The sequence below is a fragment of the Eublepharis macularius genome, chromosome 3, assembly GCF_028583425.1.
Source record: "Eublepharis macularius isolate TG4126 chromosome 3, MPM_Emac_v1.0, whole genome shotgun sequence".
Taxonomy (NCBI): domain Eukaryota; kingdom Metazoa; phylum Chordata; class Lepidosauria; order Squamata; family Eublepharidae; genus Eublepharis; species Eublepharis macularius.
The window spans coordinates 70,317,509-70,329,798 of NC_072792.1; the positions used below are offsets into that span (position 1 = coordinate 70,317,509).

Here is a 12,290-nt window from a genome sequence, read left to right on the forward strand (position 1 = left end):
CAATTCAATTCAAATATCTTTAATGGCATAGTCTGCTTATTTTAAAAGACAGACAGACAGAGAGCACATGCACACTGGATTGGGAAAGACATTTATTTGCTTATGTAACAGTGCTTCTGCATACACAGGTGTGTATGTGTGCTGATTTCCCTTTATGATGTATTGCATGCTGCTCCAAATGGTACCCCCACATTCAGCATCAGATTTTGGGTGTTATGGTGAAAAGAAGGCTAAACATTCCAGTGGATGTGGACGCTCATGTACAGCATTTTGGATCCCAGCAGAATATTTGTAATATGTCTCTCTTAGGCAGGAATTATTTTTCTTTTTTAAGTAAGTTTTTTGTACAGTGTCTAGATTTTAGGCACTTTACAAATATTATTAGAAGAGGCCAGGTAAAAATCATGGATCAGCTGTAATTACCAATAAGAAATGAGTTCTAAGAACCTGTCCTTAAGTGCCTGAGGAGAAATGCACAGACATGTTTTCACCTGCTTCATCTCGCTCTTCAGCCTCGTAATGCCACTTCTCTCTGTTTTGGTTGCTCCTGTATGACCCACTTCATGAATAGATATTGCAGGACTTGAACTGCTGGAATCAAGAGGACGCACTTGGAGGAGAAAATAAAATAAAACCTGCTTGTTACGAACATTTAACAGGCACAAAAGTCATTTTAAAGTACTAATGAACGCTAAAGAAAAGTAATATTACTGCTTCTTTCGACTCCAAATTCCTTCCCGCTGAGAATATGGTGAAGGAGATTCTTCATATCAAAGGGGCTTAGATTCATTAAACTTTCAGAGGCTTCTTCACCTAGAGAAACCAGCAAAAAAGTCAGTTTCAATTTTCACTAATAATATGTTATCAGAAGCATAATTCGTTATATTAAGTAACTGGCCCAAAATGAAGGATAAGAATTGCCTTCAGCCCCTCTGTCTTAATTAAAACATAAATTGGTGGCATGCTCTTTTTCAGCAGGATAATTTTATAGCTCTCTCTTTTAGCCCCATAATTTCAATTACCATTAGTGGGTATTACTTTACATCAAACAGGGAAAGTAGCACTTTTTTAAAAAAAAAAATCAGAGCTACGTTTTCTTCCATTGCTGCTTGAGATAGCACTGTATGGCACAAATCTCAGATTCTTGATCCCTATCTGAAATTGGATTGTTAGACAAGTAGTGCTTGTGGTAGATTTAAGAAGCTTAAATTGATTTTCCTGAGGCATTTCAGTTGTCAAAAATTAAACTTATGAAATCTGCTACAGATGTTGTCAAGCATATATATAGAATTTAGGAACAGCCAGCAAATTTGGTATTTTTAAATCAATTAAAATTCAATAAATCAATTTTGTCCTACGGACAATATATACAAAAGAATCCAGACCCTATAACATTCAAATTAGGTCAGATTTCTGAGACCAACGGCCACATATATTCTGCTGGTAGAAAATGTTAAAACTCTTCAATAGCTTGTTATATCTTTATGGAATGGTAATTTTTCTGGAACTAAAAGTGAAAATGAAATTAATATTCCGGCTGAAACCATTGCATAGCTGTGACAATCCAATAGAGTGTGTATAGCTGAACTTCTAAGATCTAAGATCCAGAGGAGATAGCCATGTTAGTCTGTAGTAGCAAAATAGTAAAAAGTCCAGTAGCACCTTTAAGACTAACCAAGTTTATTGTACCATAAGCTTTTGAGAGCCACAGCTCTCTTCGTCAGAAGCATCTCACGATGCATGTGGATTTTAAAAACCTGATCCAGTAGGGCTCTTCCTTATGTTCTTATGGCATATTAGAATCTTTGTAACTCCGGCCACATGCCCATGGGACATCTGTCACACCCATGGGACACAACATTATTTTGAGCTATTATGCTTAGGAAGAGCAAAGTGTGTTACATGAAGTTATTCCATTAGTTATTGCTAAATGTTTAGATAGTACTGTTGATGTCACAAAATCAGCAACCAGACACAGAATTTACAGCTTCAAGAAACAGAACTTTCCCCCAAGTCCCCCCTCAGCTGTTCCACAATTTTTCCTCACCCTCAACTTAAAACATCCCAATCTTGGCCCTCTCATCTGTAGATCCTTGCCTCCTCCTCCCTCATAGGCTCAGTTTCTTCTTAGATCCTCCCTCACTGGCCTCTTTTACTTTTTCTATCATCCTTCTTACAACCTGTTCATAAAAGTGATATTATTGTGGTCTATATTTTATTACTGGGTTGTGGTAAAACTAAACTCACCGGAACAATTCAAGCTGCGAGCCAGTTCTGTGGCCATCACTTGAATGATGAGACCAATGCGGAGTCTGAGCATCTCTGCAAAGAGACTGGGCTGTGACCGGACATACATGGCCAAGTACACCATTATTTCCTATCATGGGAAAAAGAATAAAGAACATTCATTTTAGAGACCTTCACCCCATATATGAGAACTGTGACTTGACAAGACAAACAAAAACATCATTTCAAGGTTTTTAAAAAGCCTTTCTATTAGAGGTGGACACGAAGTGGGAAAATGGTGGTTTGTTGCAGTTCATGGTTCATTGCATTTCACAAGCTGGCATGTAATTGCCCAGTTCGTCAACTGATTCATTTAGTTTGTGGTTCGTCACTTACAGGGCAGCAGCAGGTCTGCAGAAAGCGCTGCACATGCACCCCAGAACCAGCGAGCTGGCGTCATTTCCAGAAGTGATGTCACTGTGCCAGCGCGTAAGCCAGTGTGGCAACATCGCTTCTGGAAGTGACGTCACTGCACTGATGTGTGAGCCAGCGTGATGATGTCACTTCCAGAAGCGGCTCCATTGCGTCATTTGGGAGTGCGTGCAGGGCGATTGGTGGACGAGGAGGCAAATTGCACTGATGAACTGAAAAACAAACCGAATAAACAGCCCTAAAAGTCATCACAGTTCATCAAAAATGCACCCTGATGAACCACTGGTTTATGAACCTTGAACCAGCCCAGTTTGTGACGAACTTTGATTCGTATTTCGGTTCGTGCCCGTCTCTGCTTTCCATATTACCTGTGTAAGAACGGCAATGCTGATGTCTTCTCCACTGGCTTCATAGATAAGTTGAATGAGCTGTTCAGGTGGCAAAGGGCTAAAGATAAGGAACCAGCCATTACAGACCACAAAACCCATCTTTTTGTCAGCAAAGATTCAAGTCCCGCCACTAAACAGGACACCCCCCCCCTCCAAATTCCATCCTACAAATACAACTTCACAAGCTTTTAAACTGACTATTTTATTTCTGAAATACGGTCATGAACTTTCAACCCATGTTAGACTCTCTTGGATTATGTTCCCCTTCCCCTAAAGCTTGGGCCCTGCATCAGCCTGTTACATCATCAACCTCTACTTATCCAAGTTATTTTTTCAACAGGTAAGCTATATTTTTTATTTTATTTACTTTATTTATACTCACCTTTCTCCCCATTGGTGACCCAAAGCAGCTCACGTCTTTCTCCCCTCCTCCATTTTATCTTCATAAAACTCCTGTGAGGCAGGTTAGGTTGAATGTGTGTGGCCCAAAGTCACCCAGTGAGCTTCCATGGCCAAGGCGGGATGCAAACCTGACCCCTCCCAGATCCTAGTACACACTCTAACCTGCCAATGATATTGGGTTTCTACCCTCATCCACCCAATTTCATTCACCCTTGATTCCTCAGCGGGCTGTTCTTGTTCCTTGATCTACTTAATAATTTTCCTGGGGGCAGGATGCCAAAGATTACCCTGGGTTTCTTACCACTATTTCCCTGCATCTCTATTGCTGTTGGTCAAAATTCTGTACAATGTATATTTCTCATTCAACATACACCAAAATACTCAGCAGGATAATGCCATGCTATTCACCCTTAATACAGAATTTCATAGTGTATAGGAAGAAGCCACAAAGAAGCCATATAAAGTGTTAAGTAATGCTGTAGCATGAGGTAAATACACTTACGCTGTGATTGTTTTTTCACGTGGCTCAGGTGGCAGACCGACTGTAAGTTGCTTCTGGTGTGATAGAAGGTCTGTGCATGCCTAGGGCAGGAAAAAGACCAATCGGTAAACAGCCAAGATAGTCTGTCTTAAATGTTAAAAGATTTGCTTGGCTATTGTAATGTTTTGCTGTTTTGTTTTTGCTGGTTAATGTGGAGGTTTTGAATATTTGTTACTGTGGTTTTAAATGCAGGCTTCTGAAGTAAGAAGAAGGGGGGCCTGCATGGGTGAGTGAAGCGTGCTGTGATTGGATGGTAGCTGTACCCTAAGGGGTGAAGTGCAGTTTTGAGTCTGAGTGCAGAAGGAAAGTGTTCTGCTCAGTTAGGCAATCAATGTGGAAGCCTGTGTGATGAGAGAAGAGTTACTGTGTTATTCTGTGAGTGAAGAACTGAGGGAAATACGTCTTTGTGACTGAGTCTGTTTATTATTTTTAACCAAAGCAGCAACAGCTTAGAAAAATTTGTCTTTGTGCCTGGGTCTGTGAATAAACATTTAAGGATCTATACCTAAGTTGAAACCACCAAGCTTATGATCTTATTCTTAAATCAATATGCTTATCAATATTCTGCAACTATCATACATACACATTTATAAATAAATTCTATAAATTTATAAATATAAATATGTATTTAGAAATAAATCCTGTTTCTAGCTAAGCAAAACACATGTTTCATCTGGAATACAGGATCCTTTTTTTCCCTCACAGCCACCTCATGTGTTGATTGTTCTGTCATACTACCATTTATAACTAAGCCTTCCTATAATACAGGACAAACAAAAGAGATCTAAGACAAAAGCCTTTTGTGGCAGTGAAAACCTTTTGGGAGCACTAAGGAATCAGGGAAACAGCAATATACAGGTCACATAAAGGGGGTAAAATACAACAGCTACTCTTTGCATTTTTGAGGCATTAGCAAAAGTGTCCCAATCAGCAAAGAAAGTGGGCTCTGCATGCAAATTTCCTCACTGGATTGGGAACTGGACAAGGAGAAAGTTCGTGCATCTAGACAGGCATTTGCATTAGGGGTGTGCACCAAAAAAATTCAGTAAATCCAATTTTTTTTTACTAAATCTGAGAAAAATTTGGAATTCCCTGAATTCTGAATTGATTTTCTAATTTGGTTTGATATTTCCCCAAAAATCAGCCATTGTTTTTTATGGGAAAATTACTCTGGGGACTATCCAGTGGAATGTGGGGGGGGAGTCATTTTTCAACAAACCTCACCACTCCTGACTATCCTCTACAGATTCCCCAAGTTTCATGAAGATGGGACCCCGGGGACCAATTTTATGGGCCCCAAAGAAGGTGCCCCCACTTACTCTCTCCATGTTTCCCTTTGGGGAAAAATATCTGAGAACTATTCAGGGAGATGAGGGTGGCATTTTTCAAGACAAATTCACCAGATTTGCAGGGGACTTACTCCTGATTGTCTTCTAAAGACCCCCCCCCCAAGTTTCAGGAAGATTGGAACTCGCGGTCCAACAGAAGCAAACTGAAGCAAAGGAATGCCTTGTGTTTGTGGCTAGGTACTGCTTGGTTCTGTTCTGTGGTGTTTTCCTGCTGGTTGAACCCAGTGCCTGGCTACTGTGAATGACACTGGTTCTGTTGAACTAAGTTGCAATAGCGTTGCTTGTTTCATTTTGTTTTGGGTGGAATGGGTGTGATTCTGTGGTGTGATGTTGGTCCCCTTACTTCACTTTGTTTCTGATTATGATGCGAGGCATCTAGCACAATTCCCATTTACGCTACAAGATTTAAATGAGAGGGAAAGGGACAGAATCTACATTGCAATGAGAATGCTTATCTGCAACTGCTATCTTGGGATGCCTGAGCGCTATTTCCCATAACTAATAACTGTTGGGAATGAAACTGTGTCTCAGTAGTAGGCTTTGTTCGTTGCAGCAAAGTCTATTGCCTGTACAGCTGCAGCCTGTCACCTATAAGGACTGATGGTTTGACTTGGTATAACTAGCTCTGTATCTGGTTACTATAGCTGGATCAGAGCCATTTGGGAGTCCAGAAGAGAGGGCCACACCAAGAACCAAAGCAAGGCAAAAAAAAAAAAAAAAAAAGATTGGTGCTGTGCGGAAAAAATATTTATAAAACTTCACACCCCCTGCATCTCCCCACCGCCACCCCCTTTTCTTATTCAGAGCCATTTGGCCCATTCATGTCCTCAGAGAAGTCACAAATAACTTTAATAACACTATTCAACATTTTTGGATGTCTATTCACAACAGGAGCCTGCGGTTTCATAAACTTAAAATATATTTGCATAGCAAAGAAAGCAGGTCAAAATAAGAAGGTTTGACATTATATAAAATGAAAGGTGGACTGCAATTATAGACATATTTTCACTTATTGGGAGCAGATTTACCCACAGCTTTTAGTTACTTAAGTAAGCCAAAAGCTACCCCAAAAATCTCTCTTCTGCTTCATTTCATGCTTCTTGGTCTTCTAAACATTCCTTCATAACAAAATTAATTTGTAGAGTGGTGACACCTTTAAAAACAATTAGACATATTGAGGGATGATAGGGCTATCCATGGCCATTAGCCATGTCCAAAGACCAAGAAATTCTAAAAGGAAACAGGCTGGTGAATCGGGAGTCCCCACCCACCTACTGTTCGATCACAGGGGATGTGGAGGGATCAAATTCTGTAAAATACTTTTGTGCACCTTGCTGCACTAATGCAGATGCGAGTTCAAGTAAGAGCCTTGAAAAAAACCCAAACCCACACACACGTGCGCATACACACAAATTGTGCCTCCTTTTAAAAAATGACAGGTTCCATGTGCTTTGCATGCTGTGTAAGAAACCTCCCGTCACCATGCCTCTTGGGCATCCTAATGTTTACCGCTCTGTAAAAGAAAATGATCATTGCCATACCAATCATTCTAAGTAAATTTAAGTCAATGGGATTAGAAGGATATAACTCTGTTTAGGATTGCACTGAATCCATCTTCCCCTTCCCTAGCATAGTGCTTTGGTCAGGCTACCATCAACAGGAGAAGCAGAACTTTCACTCGACTTCTAATAGAGGTAGAGAAACCAGAGTATGGTGAAAATCAATTACCTGCCATTTCTCAATCTGGTAACCAGCTAGACCCAGTAAAGGACTTAATTTTAGCACTGGGTACTCTCAGACCCCGGTACAAAGACAAACATATTCTAAGCATGATTGAAGTGGCCAGAGCACAAATTCACTGCATCCTAAGGCACTTACTTTCAGGCATCAAATGAATTGAGGTTTCAACTCATTCTATTCTGTATGTAAAACATTATGTCTGCCCTAAGACAATACAATGTTACAGAGTTGCTAAAAGTAAGTGGCTGTGGACCTATCGGTAGCCTGGATGAGAATCTACTGGCAGTCCCTGTAAGAACACAGTACCTGCATTTTTAAAAAGTCTAGCACTGATTCGTCAGTAAATGCACATACGTTATAAGACCAGGGCACCTTTTCTTCAAAACATACAGTGCAGACTAATATATCTAACTTGCTTTGTACCTCAGCCAAGACTTCCACCCTTTTTCTGAGTATGCCAGAGATGTAGCGGATCAAGCCCCATTCTTGGTTCAGGCCTGCTTTGCTATAGAGCTCACTGAGAAGACAATGAACGGTGACGCCACACTGGCCATAGAGCTGTGTTTCCCAGTCAAGGCCTCTAAAATAAGGAAACGGTCACACAAATGGTTACTGTGGTTTAAAAAGATCTGAATATATACCTAGATATTTTGGGGAGCGGGGAATAACTGAAAGAATATGCAAGTTCCATTCTAAAGTTCAGCACTAAAAGCTATAATTTTTAAAGTCACTTGGGCTCCCAAGTTTGATACCAAATTAATACATCTTTTGACATTTAACCTCCCACTACCCCTTTGAACACCCCAGCAAGGCAGTTCTTGATTTAGGCAAATTTGCAATTCAACTGAGTCAAGTGCATGACTCATTCTTTCAGTGTTAAGCAGGCACTTGTGTTTACTTCATTCATGCTCAACCGATCTTTGCGTGAATGCAGCCTCCAGTTCTAAAATAGCAGCATATGGAAATAACAGGTAGTTAACTGTGCCTTGTACCTAACAAAATGGCCAAGCATCCAAAGACCCACCGACCATTCCTACTTACATATTGAAACTGAAAGATCTGAACGCAGTTTTTTGCAAATGTAGATTGCTCTTATTCATAAGCAAATAACATAGGGCTCTGGTGACCATCGGGGTTCTGGCCAACAAGAATGTCATTAGCATGGGGGACGTGGTATTCCTATAAATGTTCAACAAAAAACCAGAATCGGCTCTAAAAATGCTAGGCAACTTACTTTATTAGGTATAAGATGTACAGTATGTCTGCCTGGTCGTGTAAACTGGGACATTCCTTGAGCTGCCCAACTAATTTCTCACAGTCCAAATCACCATGATCATCTTTGGGTAAATGAAGAACTGCTTCTGGTTCCTGCTAATCAAAGGCAAACATCAAATAACCGACAATTAGAAGGACTTAACGTGAAAGTCTGCTCTGTAACTTATTAGTTAGAATTGCTTCCTGAAGAATGTGATGGAAACAGACATATAATTACATAGTTGAAATGTAGCTGCTTAGAAATTTTTTCATTTTTGTTCAACCAACTTTCTTCAAGGGGGAGCACAGATACAGATAGAAGAAAGTACAACAGCAATTTCCAAATTTTTAAAATCCCTAGAAATCAGAACTTAAATTATAGCTGTGTGTGAGTTAATGATGAGAATTTCAAACACAGATACTTTATTAGAAACTCGAAACACCACAGCAAACAAAATACAACAAAAGGAACCGCATATTGTGAATCAGATTTGGTTGCATGATGACATCACAAGGACAAAGAGTTTAGAAGAAGCTCTGTCTGCTCTACTTATTATCATCACAGTAAAATCCAGCGAGCAGCATACGAACATGTTCCTAAAAGGCCTGTTTTCAAAGAAACAATTTTTAAAAGACAGCACTAAAGCTGCAGGCACAACCTGCATATACAAACAATGAACTGGGGCAATAAAGGTAAACTGAAGTGGGCGGGGGCCTTGTAAAGACTTTTGGGCACCTTGAAAAATATTTTCACATTGAAAAGTTTTGCAATAAAATATACCAATCAGCTCTAGTCCTTGCTGCAATTTCATAAGGTCTAGATACTGCTAACAATGATCAAATACTTGCATCCGCAACATTGAACAAACACATGCTTTTATTCTGCTTAAAATACAGGCCCTCTTCCAGGCTCTGAGTAAATAAGTAAAAAAAATATTCATTTAGTGCCCTAAAACACCCTTTGCATTTCATCAACATGAGTCCCAATCCAGTATGCAGACTGGTTTTACACCTGTGTAGCAGAACCTCTTTTCTGATTCTCCCCATATTGCAAGCAGGTTCTTAAACTTGGGAGAACTTTAAGCTTATGTATAAATAGGATGGTGTTCAGCAGAGAAAGAGACAATGGTATTTTATTCCACAAAGAATGGGAAAAGGTTGCCAACTTGCCATGTAGACATAAATCATACTTCCCTGAACAAGGACTATGCTGTTCTATCAAAAAGAGTCCAGTAGCACCTTTAAGACTAACCAATGCTCTTCTGTATTTGACCAGTTTGTATCATGCATCTGACGAAGAGAACTGTGATTCTCGAAAGCTTATGCTACAATAAAATTGGTTAGTCTTAAAGGTGCTACTGGACTCTTTTTGATTTTGCTACTACAGACTAACACGGCTAACTCCTCTGGATCTATGCTGTTCTATTTTGTATATCCAGAAGAAACAACCTGAGTGCACTGCTGAGCCTTTCTGCAGGAGTTTAGATGAGAGCAATCCTTCTGGCCTTAGAGATGCATCACGTAACTGCTAGAGTGCTGTCAGGATTGCACTGTAATATCTGTCCTTGGCTTGTCTGAAAGCAATTAATAGCTCCAAATCTATAAACTCTCTACTTTCAGAGACAGATATACTATGAAGGCTGCCTCTGCCGGAACTGATCAGCCGATTAACTCTGCAGCAATAGAAGAGAAACTCTGCAAGGTTTCTGTTCACTCTTTTCCCTCGCCTTTTTGAGCACTAGATGATACAGCTGTGGGACAAGCAATTTTAAGTCAACAGATTCTTCATGATTAAAATGGAACACATTTATTTCTCTAATATAACTAGGCTGAAAAGCAATTTTTCTTCTTCCAGTGATTAAAAATTAAATCACTACACTTTCCACATGTAAACATTAAGGAAACTTACTTTGTCTTGCACTGGATGTGGAGAGTCAACAAGGTTCAGAGATTTTCGATGTGTATTTAAAACTTTTGTAGGCAAAGACATAGAAACACCTGAAAAACAAACAAATCAAGTCATTCTGAGTGGACAGAAAGGGCTAATGTAAGAATGGAATGTCCATCAGAAATTAAAATGTGCCATGAAGTAAAAGAGCTATTTTATACACACATTAATGTATCTAAGCATACCAGCCATTATTTTCAAGCAAAATTGCTTTGGGGAGGATGCTAAGGTGGTAAGTCGGAAAAGGGTAACACACCCTGCTTTCGTGTTCCTTTTTTTCAAGCTGCCTTGCCGTAAAGCAACTTTTCCAGAAAAGAAAGAACCATTTGAAATTGGCTACATGTAGGTTCATAACAACCAGAAGGCTGAATCCAAAGGTCATTTTCCACCAGCAGGGCCGGATCTACAGTTGCCGGTGCCCAGGGCAACTGAAGACCGGCCACTCACACGTGCGCTCCCGGGGTGGCCGGCTTGCCGTGCGCCCCCTGTCCTGTGGGGCAGGCGAATGGCGCGGGCAGCCTCTCAGCCACCTGCGCTTCCTTTCGCTTGCCCCGTAGGACAGGAGGTGAGCAGCAAGCACGCCCCCTGTCCTGCTGCCCGTGTGCTCCCGGGGCTGGCAGCTGCACCCGGCACCCCCTCTTTGGCGGCGCCAGGGGCAGACTACCCCCCTCCCCCCCCGGTCGATCTGGCCCTGTCCACCAGTACAAGTCTTTTCCACTAGTGGAAGAAGGGCAATTTTTGCCAGTTCTTCATTCTTGCTGCGGCCCACTTGGCACCTCAAAATTCTGCTCCTGGGGAACATGGATCATTCAGGCACAGGCTGGAGGCAAAACACGGGTTTGCCACTGAGACTGAAGAACTAGTTAAAAAAAATTAACCTTGCCGCTTTAGATGCAACCCAGGGCTCCTCCCTTAGAGATCATTGTAATAGACTTGTATGAATGTCTAGTGAAGTCTTGTAGAAAATAAGGACCCTGCAATGCTTTGATTTATCATTGGGCAAAATGCTAAAAACTGAAAATGCATATTCGTTCACAACTTTCATATCAGTCCAGATGTCAGATTATGTATTCATGTATACTCAACTAGTAATTTATAGATAATACCAAATTCTGAACCAGTTTCTATCCTACTTCTGGGGTTACAACACTAAAACCAGTTTTTCCACAAATGACATGCTACTAGCCATACCATAATACCTCACACTTTTAGTAATAGTCATTTGAACAACCATTTCTCCTTTCATCTTTGCTGCTCTGCCTTCATCTTTATCAGTTTTTTTTACCATCCAAATGTGCTTATATTCACCATTCTACAGATACAGAGATTTCTCTGCTGCTTTCATTCTTCTGCCTGACTGGACACACATGGTCACAATGTGATGCTTATTACAAACAATTGTGATTATAGAAATTTGAAGTAAATTGGCCAATTTGCACATGCTGCCACACTGTCCATTTTGATCACACAAGTTAGCTTCAGCAATGACAAGTTAATTGTATGATTATCATAAAATGACACATTACATTGTGGGAATATTGAATGCCACAACTGCACTGGGATTCTACAGACCAACTTGTTACATCATCTTAAGTTTGCACCAACAGCTGTCAAAATTTCCTTTCTCAAACAACAGAATTTGGCATTTATGGGCATTCCATTTGTGAACAAACAGAAATGTAAAATACTGTAAAAACTCACTTGGAATATCCAGGCCCTTTGCCTTGGCCATGATTGACAGTATTTCTCTGGTGGAATGAACAGCACTAAACACATGGGGTGAACTGGAGGCTTTTGAGATTGGAGGCAGATAGGGTTTAAGAGCCGTGCTCTGCAACATACTGTGTATGTACTGGTCCAGTTCATCTTGGATTTCTGTCAAAAGGCATGTAAAGGAAGACAATTCAAAACTTTATCGAGGTGGAATCTAGAAAGATGCTGAGCAAAATAATCAGAAATACTCAGTGTGCCTCCTACCCAACTCCTTAGACCATACTGGGAAGATGCCA

The 12,290-nt window shown here is 40.5% G+C and overlaps 1 protein-coding gene across 5 annotated transcripts in view; it reads right to left on the minus strand.

The window, feature by feature from the left end:
- The window catches only part of PHKA2 (phosphorylase kinase regulatory subunit alpha 2), a 65,932-nt gene that overhangs the window by 23,223 nt on the left and 30,419 nt on the right, over positions 1-12,290 (minus strand). For 4 of the 5 annotated variants that reach the window (XM_054973186.1, XM_054973187.1, XM_054973183.1 and 1 more), the window contains exons 20-28: positions 11,983-12,156; positions 10,243-10,331; positions 8,314-8,450; positions 7,503-7,659; positions 3,952-4,031; positions 3,027-3,105; positions 2,248-2,377; positions 712-813; positions 492-610 (exon numbers count right to left, since the gene is read on the minus strand). In XM_054973186.1, the coding sequence (XP_054829161.1) occupies positions 492-610; positions 712-813; positions 2,248-2,377; positions 3,027-3,105; positions 3,952-4,031; positions 7,503-7,659; positions 8,314-8,450; positions 10,243-10,331; positions 11,983-12,156 (1,067 nt within the window). The remainder of the gene's footprint in view (positions 1-491; positions 611-711; positions 814-2,247; positions 2,378-3,026; positions 3,106-3,951; positions 4,032-7,502; positions 7,660-8,313; positions 8,451-10,242; positions 10,332-11,982; positions 12,157-12,290) is intronic. The other variant, XM_054973185.1, reaches the window with a different exon arrangement.